The sequence below is a fragment of the Ciconia boyciana genome, chromosome 1, assembly GCF_034638445.1.
Source record: "Ciconia boyciana chromosome 1, ASM3463844v1, whole genome shotgun sequence".
Lineage (NCBI taxonomy): Eukaryota > Metazoa > Chordata > Aves > Ciconiiformes > Ciconiidae > Ciconia > Ciconia boyciana.
The window spans coordinates 118,799,696-118,820,731 of NC_132934.1; the positions used below are offsets into that span (position 1 = coordinate 118,799,696).

The 21,036-nt window shown below is 41.9% G+C and overlaps 2 protein-coding genes across 6 annotated transcripts; one reads left to right on the forward strand and one right to left on the reverse strand.

Moving 5' to 3' along the window:
* Positions 1-306: 306 nt before the first annotated feature.
* On the reverse strand, positions 307-12,000 carry SETD4 (SET domain containing 4). 3 transcript variants are annotated; one of them, XM_072846320.1, is made up of 12 exons: positions 11,945-12,000; positions 11,318-11,420; positions 10,757-10,852; positions 9,767-9,804; positions 8,143-8,231; positions 7,356-7,500; positions 7,071-7,253; positions 6,080-6,254; positions 5,316-5,397; positions 4,878-4,958; positions 3,733-3,856; positions 307-2,829 (listed from the first exon to the last, which is right to left on the reverse strand). In XM_072846320.1, exons 2-12 carry the CDS (start codon positions 11,385-11,387, stop codon positions 2,695-2,697), a joined length of 1,218 nt encoding a protein of 405 aa, XP_072702421.1. In that variant the 5' UTR covers positions 11,388-11,420; positions 11,945-12,000; the 3' UTR covers positions 307-2,694. The 3 variants fall into 3 exon arrangements, with proteins under 3 accessions (XP_072702421.1, XP_072702411.1, XP_072702429.1); XM_072846310.1 differs by having other exon boundaries at positions 7,071-7,500; XM_072846328.1 differs by lacking the exon at positions 3,733-3,856 and having other exon boundaries at positions 2,689-2,829; positions 7,071-7,500.
* Positions 12,001-12,002: 2 nt separating this feature from the next.
* On the forward strand, positions 12,003-20,553 carry LOC140643950 (carbonyl reductase [NADPH] 1-like). Of its 3 annotated transcripts, none has more exons than XM_072846356.1 (4): positions 12,003-12,155; positions 13,221-13,540; positions 17,082-17,189; positions 18,981-20,545. In XM_072846356.1, exons 2-4 carry the CDS (start codon positions 13,255-13,257, stop codon positions 19,415-19,417), a joined length of 831 nt encoding a protein of 276 aa, XP_072702457.1. In that variant the 5' UTR covers positions 12,003-12,155; positions 13,221-13,254; the 3' UTR covers positions 19,418-20,545. The 3 variants fall into 3 exon arrangements, with proteins under 3 accessions (XP_072702457.1, XP_072702442.1, XP_072702450.1); XM_072846341.1 differs by having other exon boundaries at positions 12,036-12,171; positions 18,981-20,550; XM_072846349.1 differs by lacking the exon at positions 12,003-12,155 and adding an exon at positions 12,235-12,551 and having other exon boundaries at positions 18,981-20,553.
* Positions 20,554-21,036: the final 483 nt, after the last annotated feature.

The window sequence follows — 21,036 nt, forward strand, 5'->3', positions numbered from 1 at the left end:
CCATATTCAAGCCACCTGGTATAAATGTGTAGTCTATGGCACAATACTGAAGCAAATAAACTTCCATCAAACTAGTATCCATCTTGCAAGACGCACTACACAGAAGTTGTTCTTAAAATAGCCATCTCCAGAAAACAAAGAAAAAAAAAACCACCAACCAAACATCCTCATCTTCTTTAACTCTGGTACCATCTCATTAAAAAATTATAAAATGAGAAACACATCTGTTCTTAGAGAATGAAAAAGTTTTTATTAAAACAGAGTAAGAGGTCAAACAGTTCAACTGTAATCATCAAAACTGCAGAACATGTTCAAAGCAAGGGTCTCTCTAGCCCAGTACCCTGTTTCCCACAGTGTCCACCAACACCTTAAAAAGAGCAAGCATAGGTCGAGCATATACAATACTTACCATCAATACTCTCCCAACCTTCAAGTATTTTGAGACCAGGGGACTACAGAAAACTGAAGTTGTTTGTCTGGCTGGTAACTGCCAACAGCTCTGTCTTCAATGTATATGTGCTCTACACCCATGTCAACTTTTGTATCCATATTCCTTATTAACTTCAGCAGATTTGTTAGCACATTGTTAGTTCTGAACCTGACTTCTTCAAGCTTCCCTTGAAAGCCCTTACTTCTTGCACTGTGAATGCTCAGTCACCAGGCACCCTCTTCATGTCATCCATGACTTCTGTAGACCTTTTTGCAGACCTAATCAAAATGAACGGGCAACAGTCACAGGACGAGGGTCTCAGCCCTGCTATCTCTGCTGTAGCCAGGTTCAGTGGTACAGAAGGACCTTTACGCGAGCTGATGAGAAGTGCCATCGGTAAGATTAGTAGAGATTGCATTCCCAAATCCAGATGGTCATCTCATTCCAGGAGGTACTTCAGAATGGGACTGACTAGAGCATAAAATATGGTGCCAAGTGACTTGCAGAGGTTAAAACCAGTTTAGGTAAATATGAAAGTAAGTTGGCCCAAAGGATGTAATAAATGTGCTTCTAGGTCCAGAAAGCACTTTAGTTCCTCTCCCAACCCATTCACCCTGCCCTCTGCTCTGAAATGTAAAGTAACCGCACACTGTCAGCTTCTCCATATGAACAATACAGAAAGCCTGAGAGTACAAAAGTCTCAGTGCATTAGGGTAAACAAGGCAGAAAACAGCTTATTTTCAGAACTTCCTAATCCTAGGAAGAGGTTATGAAGATGGCACCTCAAAACCAAGAACTTTTGGTTTTGGAAACTGAGTAACAGCAAACAGTTACGCTCCTCAGTTCCCCCAGTCTTTTGAACATAAACCAACACATCCTTCTAGGTAAGGAAAGGCCCTTCTCAGAACTCCAGGTATCAAGACATTTCCTGTCCCAAATAGACAGACGCAGAAAAAAAAAGCAGGGAAAACCCCTGGAATCCTCACATCCAAGCAAGTTTACACAGTAACATTCTTGTTCACAAGGTACCAAAGAAAGTCTGAAAGTGCATCTCAGCTTGAATACTCAACAGTTTTCACTTGTTGCATTTTTTCCTTAAATTGTATCATCAGCTAGAATGTCTTTACTGCTGTATACAACTTCATTTATTTCAAAAATAGAGAAGTCTTGTAGAAAATGAAGCAATATATTTACAAAAATAAACTCTTTAAAAACACAGTTCTTAAAAAATGCTAAAAATAGTTAACAAAAAATTCTATGAAATGTGATTCCCCACAAAATGGAAAATAAACACAACACAATCACAATTATAAATAAAGTTTATACAGCTTAAATAAGGGTCCTGCCTTGAAATGCCCTTTGAAGAAGTCTCTCTCTTCTCTAAACGACATAGGGAGCTCAAGCTCCCTACTTAAGTAGAAATAATACTGAAAGGCAGCTCATGAGACCTCCTTGTAGACATGATAGGAACATTGCTCGATGTGATCACCAGAACTGAATGGAAACAGAATGAATTGCCTGGGTGGTCTTCCAAACAATAGGGTTCAACATGATACATCCTTTCAGTGCTCATTCCCAGCAGGAGTCAGAATGTGAACTAGTGAGTCTGGAAGGAGCTTTGAGAGTAAAGGAGGGAAATTCACACTTCCTTATGTTCAAGAAACACTTGGGCTGAAACCGTGAAGGGAATGATTCGGAGTTGGTCACAACAGGGCTGATCTGCGCTCTAGTCCGCATCTATTACCCCAGCAATGAACTGGCACTATGTGAACTACCAAGTCTTGGGGACATGTACAGACCTCAGGGAAAAAGTAAAGGATCAGTACAGGGCAAATATAAGTGGCTCTGTCCTCTTCCTCTCTGTCAAGTGTCAGAGCTCAAATACATGCTGAGGAGTACCTGCTTGACCCTATGCTTTAGTCACACGGGCAGCTGTAAAGTCTAGGACTGCTGGAGTCCACAATACTGGGGCTGGCTCAAATTACCCCAGAAGCTGTTTTGCTCACAGCAGCGTGATTTGGATGAGATGTGATGAAAGCCACCTGTGCTCTCCCCTAGCATTTGGGCTAACCTTTTTTATTAGTGAAGAAGGTCAGCAAAGAACAAAATAAGACTCTGTGTCCTGTGTGACACTGAACAAAACTAGTAATATTCTGATGACTTTTTACAGCATTTGCTGCTCAGACCCATTAAAACAGTTGAGCAAGGCACATCCATGGCAAATAAGATCTAATCAGCCATAGCTATTCAGAGCTCCAGATGGGTCAAGCTGTTGCCATATTCAAGTTGCAAAGAATCTCAGCTGATTTTTGCAGTATCTTCAGATCTTCCAAGCGTAGTGCTTCTACCAAAGCCAGGTGGTTTTTGAGGTTCTCTTTACTCCTTTTCAACTGGGAAATCTGAAGTTTATACAAATGGGATGAAATTACTAAAAATTCAGATTATTTAACATAGGACATGAACATAAAATTTGTGGAAAGCTCATCTGTGGTAGGGATTCCATGAACTATGTCAGAATACAGTACTTTTTTTAATCTTCCACAGGAGAACCTCTAATAGTAAAAGAAAAAAAGAAAAAGAACAAAAAAGGGAAAAAATCATCACGAGTATAGGAAGCAGACTGAAAACAAGGAAAGGAAGGGAAAGGACATGTTTACCTGATATCAGGCTGCTAAATCCATACTATCCTCAAGATGTTGGTCAGAAACAGATTCACCTCACACTCTGTGCATATACATGTTTCCTTTGCAAAAGTGTGGTTTTAATAACCTTTTCCATGATAGCTATCCAACTTGACATTAAGTACATGTTGCTTGCCAAAATTCAGCAAGGAAGGAGAGATTGTTTTTCTAAGAGTACAGACCTCCCTCACAGGAGATTGGCTGACATGGGTAGCTCATTTGGCTTGACTGGCTTTAAAGAACACAGCCTTCACTTTCTGCAACAAGGCACTTGCAACAGGTCTGCAACATCTTATGTGCGCACCTCATACAAGCCTGCATTCTCTCTTAAGAGGTAACATCAATAAACTCATTGATACTGTAGGCAGAGCAAGGTTAAACACTTTTCACTTGTTTACAGGGCTTCCTATATGCCTTGTAACATGGTTCCTTTCTTTGCTCCAGCCACAAATTCAGCTGAGCAATTTAGTGCTGTCAGTCACCCTGGAAACAACTCCTACACCACCACAGTGTAGTCAGTTCCCTCCGTCACTCTGTTCTCACTCCTGAAAATTACACTGCTGTACATTTACGCTAGGAGAGAAAGGAATCTGGGCTACCTTGTTCTTCCAGTCAAATTACCTGAAGAAGGACATGCTGTGTCTCCTCTATTAAAAAATGGCATATTTTTGCTGCTATATGCAAAGTCTGCTGTTCGTTTCTGGCTGAAATTACATCACCAAGCAGCGTTCTCCTCCAGCAAGTACTAAAACAGAAGTGTTTGAACAACACACAATCATTTGCTGTATTCCCCAACTGAATGATAAACATACAGTTATGCTAAAAATAACATCACTGGCATAAGGCAAGTAGGGTCAGCATACATGAGAAAGGCACACAGCATTCAGATATGAGACTGGTAAGGCAAGCAAAAGAGGAGATTTAATGGTCTGGAGCAGCAGTTCCAATCCTCCACCCCTACCCTTTTCAGCCAAAGCCACAGTCTGCACTTAGACCAATGCTTCTGGTCTTTACTGCTCTGCCATGCTGCCACCAACTTCAGCAGCACCAGTGAGGAGTAAAAGCTATTCACTCAGAACTTACTAGCCTGTCTTCTGCGAAACTTCACCTCACATACTGACACATTTCATGGGCTTGAAACCAGTACCATGGGGATTTATTTTTAGTTCTTATAATCAACTTCTTCCACTCAGCAATGAATCTTCAAAGCATAAACAGCTTCAAACAAGAGAAAACTTTTTTTTTTTAATTTACTATTCCAAGCAAAGCTCAGGTAACCATTTTCTATTAATGCAAGGCAAATTTGCCATTTGGAACAAATGACCAAAACTGTGCTGACAGTCACTGGAGATTAATTTCAGCAACTTATTTGGCCCTAGAATTTCAGAAGCAGCCTGTGGAACACATGCTGTAAAGAAATCAAGCAAGGTCAATAGCGTTTAAAAGTCTCATGAAACAAACAGGAAAAAGGTCTGGAGTCTGAACCTTAAAGTAATATCTGGTTCTCAAAATAGAAAGGGAAAACAATGGGGTGTGTCTACTGTTTAATACAAGAAATCAAAAGACCAAAGCAGCAAATATGCAATGACTTTGCATTATACAGTGTTCTCTGCCTTTCCTCTTTCAATTCACACCTGGAGACAATGAGATAAACACAGGAGATCCAAAATAATTGTCCCACTATCTCACACACAGACAGCAAAGAGCAAATAAAGGAAAATGGCACATGCACATTGTCTAATTATTCAAAAAGTACTAAAACTTACAATTCATCTGCTCCAAGACTTAACAACTTGAGGGCTGTGAGGAGTCTCCAAGATGGTCCATCCCATCCAAAGGTCAGGTTTCTAAAAAGTCACAAGAGATGAGATGCAGAAAGTACCGGTGATCTTTTACAGCATGATAGCTTTCTTCTTGACAAGTGTCGACAAGGGAAGATCTGCTTTTCGGAGCTAGAGGACTCCTTGACTTCCCTTCGTCTGCTGCTATCCACAGCTAGGAGACAGTCTGGACCTTGAAACCTATCTCAAGCTTCGATATTGGTGTTTACCACTTCTACATTCTCTCACAAACAGCAAGCAAATCAGTTTGTTAAAAAACCAAATAATTATTTTATGCTGGATTTTGATACTGGAAGGAAAATTTGACTCCCAGAAAAACTGACAAGAAAGCTCACAGGGAAACAAAAAACTCCCAATACCTACTCTAAGAAATCGTGATCCTTTAGAATGGAAAGCTTTGCCTTTCTCTGCTTGTCCAGTGGTGGAAAATATCGGAGGAGAGTATCTGCATAAAAACAAATTTTAGATATTTAAATAAATGATGTGTAGAAGAAACCACAATCCTCGATTCTGAAATGACATTTCAACCATATTTTTCAAGTAGCTACAGGACAAAGACCAAAACCTGCTACACTTTGAACTTTAACATAATCAAAAATGTATCTACTTCTCAAAAGCTATCAGCAATCTCCAGGATTGTATCCTTATAATGGAAATCCTGACTCAAAGGTTATGAACTACTCTCAGCACTTCACTTTGTGAGGATCAGCGTTTAAATCCTGAAGTCAATGGTATGATCTAAGACATCCAATTGGAAGCTCTACATACATGCTGGTAAGAATTGCAATTTTACAAAAGGAAAAGTTACCAAAGAATACTTTCAATTTTAAAAATCCAATCCTTAAATTCTATGCAGTTCAAAGTCGTATCGAACTCTATTCCACTTCTTGGAAATACATACAAATATTTTGATGGCACTAAAAAAAAAAATCATAATGCCTTAATAAGCATTGTGCATATTGTGCACTGTGCATATATATGCATGCAAGTGCGTGAACTTCTTCATTATCCTTTAATTACCCCTTTTCACCCACATCTCCTGTTGAAGACAGACAGCATTAATATGCTCAGATGCTCTGCTCTCTACTATTGTACTTTTCAATGTCAAGACAATCTATAAATCCAACCTGATGAGACATAAACACTGCTGTTAGGGTTATCAATGGCAACAAATCCATATTCTAGTAGCAGTCGCTGATTATCGTGAGGCCCATAGCAAATAAATACTTCTTCATATTTTTTGTGCTGTGAATTTGTCCAAATTTCATAGCTTCTTGTCTGCTCATTAAATGCAGCCTTTACCTTTGAGAAGTTAAAAATAAAAGGTTTTACTCTTGACAGGAAGACAGGGTAAAAAAGAAATCAGACCTTGAATATTAAAACCCAAGAGTATTGAACACTTCTCTAACACTGAAACAAAACAGGTAGTGTTCCAGATGTCTGAAAAGGCAACCCATTTGGACGATTCCACACCAGGATTATTCTATAAATACTAGTATGAAGAAGAACAAACATCAAAACTTTAGTCCGCAGGATGTGCCACCCACTGCGTAGACTTATTACAGAGGCCCCAAACCCGCAAATAAAAATGGCTTCATGCAGAGTTGGCCACTCCTGTGCTATCCCAGCTCTATGTTGGCACATAGTCTCTGGCATAAGGTGGAACTGCCCAATATACTTTTCTAAAGCTGCCCACAAGCTTCAGCCAGAGGTGAAGTAACACAGGGACCATGTAACTCAAGATTTGTCACTAGGAGCTGAGCCTTTCGGGAGAGCAGAGTAGGGTTACATTTACAAGCGGCTCTTCCCAATAGCTACCCTGGACACAAATTTCACCCGCACGCACTGCACTGTGGGCCCTCCCTGTACCTTTGCTTTGCTACATAAACTGAAACATTTGAATCATCTTTATTCAACTGCCTTGGGCTGAATAATGACCTCCAGGGTACATACAAACCACGAGTACTCAGCCTGCATGTGTCCTCAATAGACAATTTTCCCACTACAAGATCTCTCACTGACCTCCAGACACTCCTAATCCATCACATAAATGCATACTGTATTGAGATAGTGCATTTACAAATAAAGAAATTAAGTGATCTATTTTTAGTTTCTTACCTGAACATTTGGACTGTGGTTTAGCAAATCTAAATATGGTGCCAAGGCATAAACATCTGGCTCAAGAGAAAAACACTCCCTCTGTGAATGTTTCATGTATATTGTCCTGGTATTAATAGTGCACCAAGCCCACTCTAGAGCACTGTAGTTAAAAATAGTTCCTGTGTTCTCAGCAAACAAAGGCTGCAGGGAAGAGAAAAAAGCCTTGGAAGACATGTACAACTCATGGACCGTTGTTCTCTGCTCCTGAGCCTTCTTTCTTAATGGTTCAGGAAGAAGGCTTACTACATCATGCTCCAAACAAACAGGGCAAGTGTATGTCTTGGGTAAAACATCAAGATATGGCTTCCACAGAGATTTCTCACCAGCATGCTTCTCTGCTATTAAAAATGTGCACAGTGCTATCAAAGGAGATACAGGAGGCTTCCATCTATTAGAAAATAAAATAAAAATACCAACATAGCAGATACACAGAGGTGACACAGAAAATGGATGCAGCAGTATTTTATCTCTCTTCTAGTTCTTTTAAATGTTATAAATAGCTTCTATTTTAAACTTCTTTGTAGTTCATCTCCAAGTCCTTTTGATGATTTCAAAGGGACTATAAAAGCTGGCTCACCTCTTGGGTTATTTTTTGGGGGGAGGGGGTGGGGGTTTTTTAGGATACATAACAAGTATTCAATGTCCAGCATAGGTCTTTGTTCTGAATTTTCTAAAAGGCCATGTTCATGTGACTGCTTTGCAACCCCATCTTATCCCCCTTCTTCTGTTGAAGCATATTCACAAATTCCCAAGAAACCATTCATAACTGGCACTTAGGTCCAAGCTGGCTCTAGAGGCAGGTCTAGTTCAAGCCTCTACCATCCCACCAGCTCTGCCTAGCTAAAAGGGAATGCTCTGTGTCCAAACCTTACTTATCTGAGCATTCCACATGCATGGAAGTCCACAAGAAATACTCATACAAGTTAGGGTATGCAGTTTAAAGCCCTACCACCACTTAAGATGATTAATCTACTAATGAGCAACCCACAGGAAACACCCACTTGCCTATAAAGTGGCACTTTTCACTTACTTCATAATGTATTCTCCCAAGTAGCTACTAAGGACAGTGCCAGTGGTGAGTAAGCATTTCTCAGGCAATGAAATAATCAGATCCCCTGCCTTTGAGGAGAAAAAAAAAAACACAACACACACAAAGAATAGTAAAGGTCAAGTGTAAATGACTCATTTACTACGCGATTTCTGAACAGAGAGACATTCCCCAGGGAACACGAATGTCAGGAAGCAAACAGATGTGATGTTTAACTTGACAGAAACTGGCATAGTTTAAAGACAATCACAGTCCAGGGAAGGAGGATGACTGCAGTCAGCAGGAACCATCACCCGCAGAAAGTTAGCTGTTCACAGACAGTTTAGTGCCTGGCTACTCACTTACTTTGTACTGAGATATATTTTAGATTAGATCTCACAAATACATGAAGTTCTATCAACATAGCAGCATGTGATAAGGATATTTTAGGTCATGTCTATCCTGACCTTGTTTGCCAAGCTGCTGTGTGTGTAAATTAGCTTTCAAGCCTGGCTTGAGACTATGTGTCTGTGCCTGTAGGGAGAGGACATGAATCAAGTCAATACTCTCCCCTTCCCATTCCTCTCCTGAGTTTCCCTATCTTGCTCAAGCCCAGTTGAGCCTAGCTCTCATTTCACTCACTTCAGGCTGCCAGCATTGTGGATAACCTGAGCCTCTGGCTTCACCTGCTGGCTCTAACCCTGACCCAGCATGAGAACATACACTGTTCTCCACACACAATTTCTCCAGTGCATCTCCTTCCTACCTCTTGCTATACTCTCTATTTTGCAAAAGGCTTTGGGTCTGATTCCCTATTATTTGATATACTATTCTCATACCAGTTAGGAAACTTCTCCAACAAGCCTATTTTCTGAGAGGCACTTCTCAGTCAGAGTTCAGTCTTTCTGTGCCAATATCTGAACGGCAAGGTATTTTTTCTACCATTCCCCTTTTCTGCTGGGAATGATAGAAATTATTATTCTATTAGCTGGTCTACCAACAAAGAAGAGGGCCATCAAAGTGAGGTTAAAGCCATGGTTTCACATTATGGCTAAGATAATCTAAAGCCAAATGCTGCTTAAAGCCCCATCCCTTTCCTCCATCCCCCTTCCTGATATGCCATTCCTCCCTTTGTACCAGCACTGGTCTGACCAAGGTGGGAGACTTCAAGGAGCAAAGCTATCAAAGCTAATAATTTTTTTGAAGAGAGAGTTTTCTATTAGTTTAGCTTCCCAATGCGACTTACCACACAAGCGGGGAAGACTGCTACAGCCAGTGCAAAAGAAGTTGCAGGAGCCAGTGGCTGAGAGAGAAGGCATACAGGAGGGAAGGGGCCTGCTCCTTCTGGTTTCAGTTAGACACTGATTGCTCTAAACTGAAACACAAGACTACATACTAAATCTCTGTAAATGAATACAGGAATGTTTTCATCCTACAAGTTGTCAAGGTACATAGGATATCATCTTACAGATATGCCAACACTGCAAATTCTGGTATTAGGCTAGAAATTACATTCACAACAGGGACCGTGAAGACCTTGCCTGGAATTTTGAGCTTTGCTTGTTGCAAAAGTCATTACATCTCAAAGAACCTGAGAAGCTCTTGCATTATGATCAATGTTACTAACCTGAAGAGCTTTTGTTGTCCTCAGTCCTCTTCCTGTATCTGAAGCAGGAACAAAGAGGATGTTTATAGTAAAATACAAGAGACTATGATAAGCTGCAATAAATTAACAGGCCAGCAAGGAAAAGCTCTAAAAGAACATACGTTATCTCTTACAAATCATAAAAGCCAATTATGGATTGTTCCAGATATACACGTCATTTCTTTGTTCTCTGATTCTCTTTTTACTTTTCAGGACCCTGTGAAAGCCCTTCCCTTGCATCCCCTGCAACACCTGCTGTCCATTTCTAGCAATTACTCAACTTCTTTTCCCCAATTTTTTCTTTATACACATCTTTCATCTCTGGCTACTGTTCTTGGTTTCAGAGTTTTAACTAAGCTTCACCGTTTCTATTCACAATATTTTTTCTCTGATTCATACTATTGTCTCTACTCTCTCTTTAACATTGCAAAAGTTTTTGAAACATATCTACTTAAAGAGAAAAAATACAAGTATATACCTTTACTATAAACAGTACTAAGTGAATCCCAGCTCTAAAATCCTAGCTCTAAATACTTTTCGGTATCACTAGATCTGCTGAACTTGCATGGAAAAAAAGATGAAATTATAACGAGGTTAGGTTCTGATATGGGAAAGACTTAAGAGATATTACTTTCTTCTTTAAAACTGTGCTACTAACTCTTTTTAAACTTGATTTCTACAAGGAATTCGACATAGGTGTGCATGTTTTGTAGCATACCAGAGTATTCTCATACTAGAGTTTTATACAAGAGCACCTTTATATAAGAAACAGTTTACAGTACTTCAGGCCTCCATATCTACTTGTTTATGTTAAATGACATTCACGTACATATACCAAAAGTCCTTAAAGGACTAACAGTAACTGGCTTTTTTTCCTGATGCCAGCCAGGTGCGTGATTCAAAATGAAAGCAGGAATCTAACATTCTTAGAAGAATCAAATATGTACCACCAACAAATAATTAAAACATTACCCCAGAACTGTGCTGGCCTTAAATTACTGTCTTCAAATCCTCTGTCTTTCAGCCACTTCTTAAGTTTAATGTATTCCAGCTTGCAACTGCAGTTGACTAAAAATAAAAAAGAGGGGGTTAATGCTATAAAATATCACTCTATTGGAAAAGAAAGGAAATTGAAAAATTTTACTGTATGGTCAGAAAAACTGTATTTTGGATGTTTTAGTAGAGCATAATAGAATAGCAAGAAAGGCTCCCCTCGAACTAGCTTAATAAGTTCTGGGTCTCTAGGCACTGGGAGCTCTCAGAACTGTAGTAGGAGTTATTCAACATAGGCAAGGGTCAAAGAATTTGAGAACGATGTAGTACTTCCTATTAGCCAGAAAAGAGAGCTTACAATATTCACCATGCTCTGCTTGCGACTGTAAACTAACTGCTAGAATGTTTGCATAGAAAAAGCTAACACTTATGAATGTTATTTTCAAAGCACAAAGGTGTTTGACAAATATGCACCACCAAATGACACCTTGACAAACAACTGGTTATTTTATTATTTAGCAGTACTTCCAGGGATAGTACCTCCATCCATAAAACTCTGCAAGTGTTTTCTTCTTCTCTTTCGACCTGTCCGGCCTCTGCTTTTCTTCATATTAAGAAACAGATTTTGCCTTATTTAGACAACCTGAATTAAAACAAAAAGTTACTTAAAAATATTTAAAGTCCCTTTCAAATATTGTATGTTGCTTTTATCTCAATAAGAGAAACCAGAGCACTGCCTGTTCAATAAGTTTAGAAAATGGACTACAAAGCAAAACCCTAAATGAGGGTGGGCGATCGGGGTGAGGGAAGAGAGGAAGCCTTTCTCTCCAAACATCACCTTGGCCATGGCATGGCCACAACCCTCTATAGCCCTGGCGCTTCCCGCCACACGGCTAGGCCTCTCCCCCCTTCCTGGTCTGACAGACAAAACCTCGAATCGCCCGAGCGAAGCGAACACCGCTTGGGACCCTCTGTGCCCCCTCGCATCTTAAGGCAGTGGAGGCTGAAGAGTGTAACGAGACATCCCGTCTCCCTTCGGCGGCCCAACAGCCGTTCCGTCTCCCGATTCCCTCGCGGGCTGAGATCGCGGCGGGGGAGAGGGCAGAGATGGGGACGCTGCCCGATGCCCCCCACCGCCTCACAGTCGCCCACCCCCCGCCGGCGCACCTGCCGCAGAGGACGCAGGGACCGTCACTCCCGCCGCTGCCCGCCGCCGCCGCCGCCGGCCCCCACCCGCCCGCACCGCCCCTGCCCGCCGCGGGAGGCGGGGCTCCCCCGCCGCCATCTTAGGTGCGTTCGCCTCCCCCCCGCGGTGCGTGGCTAGCGGCCAGCTCGTCCTCTCCTCATCGCCGCGCAGAGCTCAGCAGCGAGGGGGAAGGTACGCAGTGCTGGAGGTGGGTGAGGGAGTGCCGGCTGCCCCTCCGGGCCCGCCTCGTAGCTCCTTGCTGCATTCAGCCCCTTTGCGGGACGCGGCGGGGGCGCGTAACGGCCGCCTGTCAGCGGCCGGAATCGTCCCGCGGGGAGCAGGGAGTCCCCTGAGGAGCCAGGCTTCATCGTGGCTCGCGGGTTTGCTTTGCGTTCCCGTAAGGAAGAAAAACCGGTCCTGAGGAGGTGTTAGTGAGTGAAATGTGCCGGTTTGCAGCGAGGTGGGACCTTGCTGGTGAACCGGGAGGGTGGCTCCTGGCCTGGTGGAGTCAGTCAGTAGCTGGGCAGGCTTTTAGGAGCTGGTTAAGATTTCATCCTCGCTAGATGTCTGCTTGTGGTTAATTACAAGGTAATTTGAAAGAGAAATGGCAATTAAGTCAAATGTGAGCCAAACCAGCGTTTTACACTCGCGTTTATGGGGGAAATACATATTCTTTAAATGTGCTTTGTCTGCAAAAAAACCAGCAAGCAGACTTTGATTCTAGAGCTGACTGGGTGTGTTAAACAGAAGAAACATTGTCTGTAGTCAATCTATGGTCCACTGTTTCTCTCTAAAAACGCTAGAATTGATTCTCCTGCCTGACACTTGAAGATCAAGCCACTCCTCCCCTTTTTTTGAGCGTGAGTTTTTCCAGCTTTGACTGCATCAGTGCTTGAACTGAACCAGTTGAATATTCTCAAAAGAAGGAAATGGTATTCCTGTAAAGTGTATGTGCAGAAGAGTCTACTTCCATCAAAAGCTAATTTAGTACTAAAGATTAGTCATGGACTTTCTTTCTTTTTTTTCCCCCCTAATCACTGGCTGGGCTTTCTTCAAAACATTAACACCAAACATGTATTTCTCTGTGAATACCTCATGCTACTTTAGTAAGTTACAGTTAGTGTGCACTCTAATGTAGTTTTACATAATTAAAAGTGGAATTCTAAATAGGATTTTTTTAAAAAAACACTTTAATCCATTTTCAGGTAGCCATCTTTGTCCATCTGAGTGTGAAATTTTCTTCTTTGCTGTTTGCAGTTACTGTCACTTTGGCATACATTCAGAAAGGACAATGTCCAACATGCCAGTGGCTGTGGTGACCGGGTCCAACAAAGGGATCGGATTTGCAATTGTGCGGGCTCTATGCAAACAGTTCCCGGGGGACGTGTACCTGACAGCCCGAGACCCCGGCCGTGGCCGAGAAGCAGTGGCGAAGCTCCAGGAAGAAGGGCTGCGTGCACTCTTCCATCAGCTGGATATCGATGATCTGCAGAGCATCAGAGCTCTCCGTGACTTCCTAAAGGAGAAATATGGAGGGCTGAATGTGCTGGTTAACAATGCAGGGATCGCTTTCAAAGGTAGGAAGAGGACTATCCCAGACGGTCCGATGTGCTACAAAGCTACGTGGAGAGGGATAGCAGATGCATCAAGGTTTTTACAAAGCTACTTATACAGGACTTCTGTGCCAATGGCATGCTGCTTTTTTGGCTGGGCAAGCTGCCTACCTTCTTAAGCATAATGAGAGGGCAATGTGAAATGGCCCTTCCTCTAGCATCTGTTGGGCTAACTGTGCATGTAAAGATGCTTCCCTGGAGTATTATATTTGCATCACATACAGAGGCACACAGTGCACATGAGCAGAGTTGGGTTTATTGAAACTTCACCAGGCCTGTGGGAGCCCATTGTCTGTGTGAATATCAGCCGTGTTCCTCGGGGATCTGTGTTTTCTTTCTTCTGCAGCCTTATACTTTGTTTTTTTGTGCATTACCTGCTCAAGGATTCCACTTGATAAAAAAGAACCTTTGGCCCTGGGTGATTTTTGTCATCTTTACTTATCTTTAACTTTCTCAGGCCATTCGGTTACCTGTAGAACAGTTAACCTAAATCTTGCTGTGCTGAGCAAGAATTTAACCCTTTCATCTTCTAGTGGACAGGAAGGCAGGGAAAGTGAGGAAGACACAGAAGTTGTGAGGTAGAAGAGTGCATTCTCCTTGTAACTTTATAAAAACAAGTTGAGAATCATGTTAGCTGCAGATAGAGCCAATCACAAGCATGACTACTAGTTCATTTCTCTGCCAGTACAAACTTGTTCTTTCCATATTTTCTGGGAGTTTTTGTTTGGTTTTTTGTGGGTTTTTTTAAATCTCTTTGCCTGATCTCCAGTCAGGACATGTAACAGTTCAAGCACAGTGTTGTGCGGACTCATCTGCTCACAGCACGAGTAAAGGAGGCCTGTCAGGTAGTATGGATCAAACCTCACCTGCTGCTGAAGATGGAGCTTCTCATGTACTGGGAATGCAGCAATGGTGTTCTGAAGTCTAGTCACTGTATATTTTGCATGGTACTTTGCAGGAAGATTGCTTGTGTTCAAGATCAGCTTAATAGGAGGCAATTCTTAGTATAATTGTCTGAGGTTCAGGATGTGCTCAAGATAAAGAGGTGTTAAAGCCTTGCAGCAACAGTTAAAAGATTGTATCTCTGTCCATGCTTATAATTTATAAAGCCTGCAGGTGCTCAGACCAGTATTTCTTCAATTCATAATCAGGGCCTTAGCTCAACCTCCTAGTGACAATGAGTTTGGGCAAGACTGGGCTGCAACTACAGCAATTGAAGTGCAGTGTGTGTTCCCTGTTGCTGACTTTGCAGCAGCTGTAGCCTCCATCAAGGTGGGTACCTGGACAGGTGAAATAAAAGCTCCTCAAATTGCTGCAGCAAGATTTGGTAGAGCTCATCTGTGAGAGATCTTAGATTTATTGTCATGGAGCCACTGAACAGATAAACAGGTAAAATAGCGTGACCAGTGGAGTTCCTGTTACTTCCTTTACTACATCATAGATTTTCTTATTCAGAAGTTCCTTCCAGATGTTTAGCCTAGACTTTCTTCAAGCTGACAACTTACTGAGTCAGCAGTAGGTCATACAATTAAGAAATGTGATAGAGGAGCCAGTTGTAACTGTTGTTGTGTAAGTATCTAGCACAGAGGCTAGAGGTTTTAACACCTGTGTAAGAACTTGCTGTGACGCTTATCTCATATTTTGGCTTTAATTCTTGCTTCAGAGATTGGCATTTCTACCTAAGTTTGCTTCTTGCCTCGACAGGTTTCTGCTGCCATCCCAGAATTTATGCTTTCCTTTCTTTATTGTAGTACTGTGTGTCATTGCTGTCTGTCAAAGATTAGATTTACCATTGAATCTAATTTATTGTTCAGTTTTTGTGCTGCACTACAGATAATCCAGCAAAGTCCTTAGTCCAGCAAAAACTGTTCATGTATGAAATGATTATGTACCCATGGGTTGCCTCCTGGATGAGCTTCTGTGAGAACAGTCATTCTAGTAACGCTTGTTAAATCAACGGAGTGTGTATCTATCAGATGTTACAAGTAATATGCTTGTTAGACAAATGAGTGGGTTTTGGAGTGTAGGGAAGCTTCTCTCTTGCAAGGTAGGTATGGAAGCAGGAGTTTGGAGTCGTGTAGGTTTTTAGTTTCTTCTCCCACTGTCATAACGCTTGCAATAGATCATGGTCTGGCTTCATGTCTCAGATTTAAATGCAAGCATTTTGCAAAACTTGATGGTATCAGTGCCCATTGCTTGAGACTATAAGTCAGCCATTAAAGCTGTGTTTTGCAATTAAAAACACAACTACATTAAGTACTAAATGACCTGCTACTGCTTCTCTTTTGAGTTTACATAGGTCTGGGCTATGGAGACAAGTGAAGACCTGCCTAATCTATGTAGGTGGCCTTCATCACTGCATAGATAAAGCCTGTAGCAGAAGGGGAGGAATTAACTCTTACTTCCCCCTCAAAGTGGAGGACGCATAGCATATGGCTTATTGCTGAGCCAAATTGTCAGCTGATGGCACATCCTACCCTACTTTTGGAAGTGGCAAGCTGTCAGTTCTGTCTGATGAAATCATACCCTTACAGTGCAGTTCCATGGTCTGCTTATGCTTATCTAAATCAGCTCTCTTTCCTAGCTGCTAATTCCCACTCTTTTGCTTGTGTTAGCACAGATCTGTCAGTTCAGGGCGTGATTTATGACGCAAGTGTTTATCAGTTTTGGGGTTGGTTGGGTTTGTTTGTTTGTTTTTTCAGACTGCACCAAATCTTACCCATGCATTCTTTACAGAAGCTTTTACAGTGTTTGTTGCAATTTGGCACTGCTCTCACTTCAAGTCCCAGCTAAGAACTCAAGACATGACAACGTAAGAGTCAGGATATAGAAGCAGTTGTCTGCTATGTTGTTGGATGTTAGTACCAGCGTGGTAGTCTAACTTTTGCATCTTCAGTGGCACCATCCTAGATTCAGGATCTTCTCTTCTGATTTCCGCTCTGCCCCCTCCCCTCCCCTGCTATGTCAGGATGGTGGCAAAGTGCTGTGCTATGCATCTAAGAGGAGAAGGCATCTCAGAGTTCACTTGCATGTGGTAGTGGCAGCCCAGACTGAGCACTGGGTGTAAGTAAGTACAGGCAGGTCAGTGGGCAGGTTGGGCAGCGCACCCTGTGAGAGCAGTCTTTCCTTGTCTCTTCCATATAAAAGGCAGAAAGACAAATGGCCTGTGGTTTGGCAAATGACTCTGCGGAGTGATAGAACTGACTGTCCTGGTGCAAAGCTAAAGCCTTCAGCTAAGAAGAGTTGAAAACATAATTAGCTCATTATTAATAGCTCATTGCAGAGCTAGATCTTTTCATTAATAAGAATGTGAGTGTTAGTGATGTTGCCTTTTTTTTTTCCTTATGTATTTTAATTGATCATATTCCTGTTTCCTAATTATCAAAAAAAGAAGGAACTAAGATAAACTTCTGGCAGTTTGGTAACTTCCTTTCAAACAGTAGTACAATTCTGATTTTTTAAATTTTTTTTTGTCTCCTCCCTTGCTACCATCCCTTATGAAAAGTTCATGACACAGCTCCCTTTGCGGTCCAAGCAGAGGTTACACTGAAGACAAACTTTTTTGGAACCAGGAATGTTTGCACAGAATTGTTGCCTCTTGTGAAGCCTTACGGTAAGTGTAACATAACAAGTAGAGAAATAGTTTTATATGAATTTTGGTCCTCCTTACACGGGAAAATCCTGTCCTCAGAAGCACGCTGCCCCGTAGCAAGAGGAGTGCACCTTGCTGTACTGTAGGTAAGAGAACAGATGGCCTTTCATGACACCCAAAATGTCTCTGCTGTGTGTATTTACATCTACTTTCAAGCCGGTCATGTTCTTCTGTTATGGATTGAAGTGGAATTCTTGTGGTGTCCTCAAGAAGGCATGAAGAACTTACCCATGTTCTGTTCATGATTTCTGCCTACATAAATTGTTATTGCTTCAGAAAGGACCTTTTGATGATACAACTAGGATAAGGAAATACCTAAAAACAGTGTTTCAGCTGAGTTTGTGGCATGCCTGTTCTTCCTACTGTTGAAGAAACCTTCTCAATAGGCTGCTGGTCTGTCTCTATCTAGATCCCAGCCTTTGCTGTGTTTGCAAGTGTCTAGTGATGTAGTTATAAATGGCACTTGAGGATGTACATTAAGTTACTCTGATTTGGTGGTTAGGAGGAACTGAAAGAAAACATTTTACCAAAAATGGTAAATAGAATGGACCAGAGTCAAAAAAGATACATGCATCAATAATAAAGAGGTACTGGCAACAAGCAAGTAATCTGTACTTGTTGGATGACTGTCCTGCAGAGAATGCTCCTGTTCTCGAAACCTGGAAGTGTCCTGGAATGCTACTAACATATCACAGATGACTTGAAAGGAGGGTGTTTGGATCCAATACCCACACAAAATCTAAGGGTTTTTTTTAAATACAATTCTCTTCAAGACTTGTGATCACTAGATATTTTCATGGATATTTGGATAAGTGCTTGCTGCTATGAATGAAATGTTGTCTATACCAACATTTAAATACATCTAGGTTTTTAAGAGAGAAAAAGTCAAGTAGATGAGAGAGAAGCCGGGAGCTGTTAGACCCTAGGGAGGAAGGAAAGGATAGAGTAAATGGATTTGGGGGGCTGGTAGGGGAGAGTAAACAGTGCCAAAATTGCAATTTATTACTCTTGTACTAAGGGTGAAGGACAAATGTGTTAATAAAGTCATTAGCAGAAAGGATTAATTTATGTGGCTTTTAAGATCTAAATCCTCATGTTCATTGCCTGAATGGCTGTGAACTAGCAAGAAAGAGGGAAACAGTGTAACATGATTTTGGGGAAGAGGAGTGAATTAGTGATGCAGCTGACTCATTCCTCTGTATGGAAGTACTGGGATAGCACTTAAAATAGCTTACTGCAGTTTTGCATGCTGGGATTTGTAAATCTTCAGGTATTCTGTAAACAAGCTGATGGTCTCACTGCATTAAGAACTAGATTGCTTTTGTTGAATTCTGTATTATTCTGGCTTTGGAGGTATGTTCTCATGGCACTTTACTCAAGCTGTTGCAGAAGTGAGAATGTTTTCAACCAGAACTTCACGAGTAAAGTCTGGCTGCCATTACTGAGAAAGCCAATTACTACTATGAATATGCCTACAGATTATAACAGGCTATTTCCTGGAAGAATACCTGAAGTTCAATAGAGGGCTTTTGCAGGTTCACTCCTTAAATTACCCTCTGTAATGGAATTCACTAGAAACACTTGACACTGAGTTAACTGTGATCTTCCAGAAGCTCTGCGAAATAGCCCGCACTAAATATTTTACAGTTCTTCACCTAAGCAGTGAATACATAACTGTGGAGCAAGCCCACTTCGGTGTCTGGGTTTGTTTAGTGTGTATAAAAGTAATCAGTCTTTATTCTCTTTTACCAGGTAGAGTGGTGAATGTCTCTAGTATGGCAAGTAGCTCAGCTCTGGGAGGCTGCAGCCGAGAACTACAGCAAAAGTTTCGCAGCAACACGATCACTGAGGATGAGTTAGTGGAACTCATGACCAAATTTGTGGAGGATACCAAGAAAAGTGTGCATGAGAAAGAGGGTTGGCCAAATACTGCCTATGGGGTATCCAAAATTGGTGTCACAGTCTTGTCCAGGATTCAAGCCCGGATGTTAAATGAGAAAAGAAAAGGTGACCACATCCTTCTCAATGCCTGCTGTCCTGGATGGGTGAGAACAGACATGGCAGGTCCTAGAGCCACTAAATCGCCGGATGAAGGGGCTGAGACCCCAGTCTATTTGGCCCTTTTGCCTTCTGATGCTGATGGTCCTCATGGCCAGTTTGTTAGTAACAAAACTGTTCAAACCTGGTGAGCTTATGTATGTGGACCCATGCAAGCAGTAATATGACTCTGGATTAGCCTGTGCCCTGGTAGGGCATTTACCCAGAGCAGTCTCATCCTGTCCACAGCAGCAGGGTCCTTTATCATTACAATGAGGGTTACAGTTACGGTACTCCTCTGGGATTAAGTCTACAGTAGGGTACACTTCCCAACAGTCTCCATTAGCCTGCTCACAGCATTGACTGTGTAGCCCAAAATGTGATTTTTGGGTGTTCCAGCCCAGATGATACAGGCTAATTAGGTGTTGCCCTAATGTAGAGGTGCCTGACCTTGTTTACCTGAATTTACTCTTAATTAAATCATTGCCAGCCCTTCTCCCACTCCCCTGAGACAGATCTCTGACATGGAGTTGGGATGAGGAAGCAGATGCCTTACGCTTTCTCAGCACAATAGATCTTTCTAGGGACCATAGTTGCTTCTTGAGATTGTGCAGGATTTCTTAAGGGGGAGGGGGTTGTTCTGAGATCTACAGTCTGACCAGTTTGGGGGGAGCTAATAAGACCAGAATAGAATCACTGCTGTATAGAGATTCCTTATTATCAGTACAAAATGGAATTAGGTGAAAATAAAAATAGCAGTGACACACCATTAATAGAACTTAATCAGTTGGCTTTATTAATAATGTATGTCAATAAATGGTTACTTACTGATTTGTATTCATCCAACTGGCTTATTCTGATACTAAAAATTTATATTGTTTGAAGATACCCTTTAATTTTCTGCAGTTAAGTTTGTAGCTGGAATGTGTGATGTTTGGACTATATAAAGAGAAAATAAACTACAGGCCTGATATAGCAAACTATTCCTCAGGACTTCCAGTTCATTTATTGCACAGCCAGAAGTTTCCTTATTAAAAACCTGGATTAAGGGCTCTCCATGTAGTAGAGAAAACGAACTGTAAATGTTGCAATACTATTACAGAATAGGACTGAAATAAATAATTATAATGGTAACCAAAACATGTAATCCAAGCAAAATCACATGTAGAGGAAGGAGTGACAGGGAGAGCACCAAATTTGTTTTCTCATTTTAAATGTTGGTTCTTGCATTTCAAATGCTTAATCTTGAAAGGTTGCCATGGCACTTCAGGCTGTAGAGGTGGAGCCATGTGACAGCAGAGGCAGCCTCGGGGTAGGGCAGGGCACCTGGGACAGCCCCAGGCTGTGGGGCAGCTGGCTGCAGGGGGCTGGAGTGAGGTGGGGTTTGGTCACCCCCAGGCTGTAACCGTGCAGCTCTCTCTCCACCATGTCCTGCCAGCCAGCACAAAAGCCATGGCAGGGGCCCTGGGGCCCTGCCCCGTCTTCCCTGCAGGGCAAGGTGCGCACAGTGCTGTGCTCTGCCAGGGGAGGCTGCTGCCCTCTTCTTGCTGTGAGAAGCTGAAGGAGCTGGAAACAATTGCCTATAAAGCTGTCGTTAGTAATGACAAGTCAGCAACGGACATGGCGATTCTTAATCGGGAGTCAGCAAGACAATGCCGAAGTGGCTTAGCTGACTGGGTCTACATTAGTTTCCCCTGGTACAGTCTGTGTTCAGGGAAGCCTTAGATCAAAAGATGTTGGACATAAATAATATGTGTGGTTTTGGTAATCA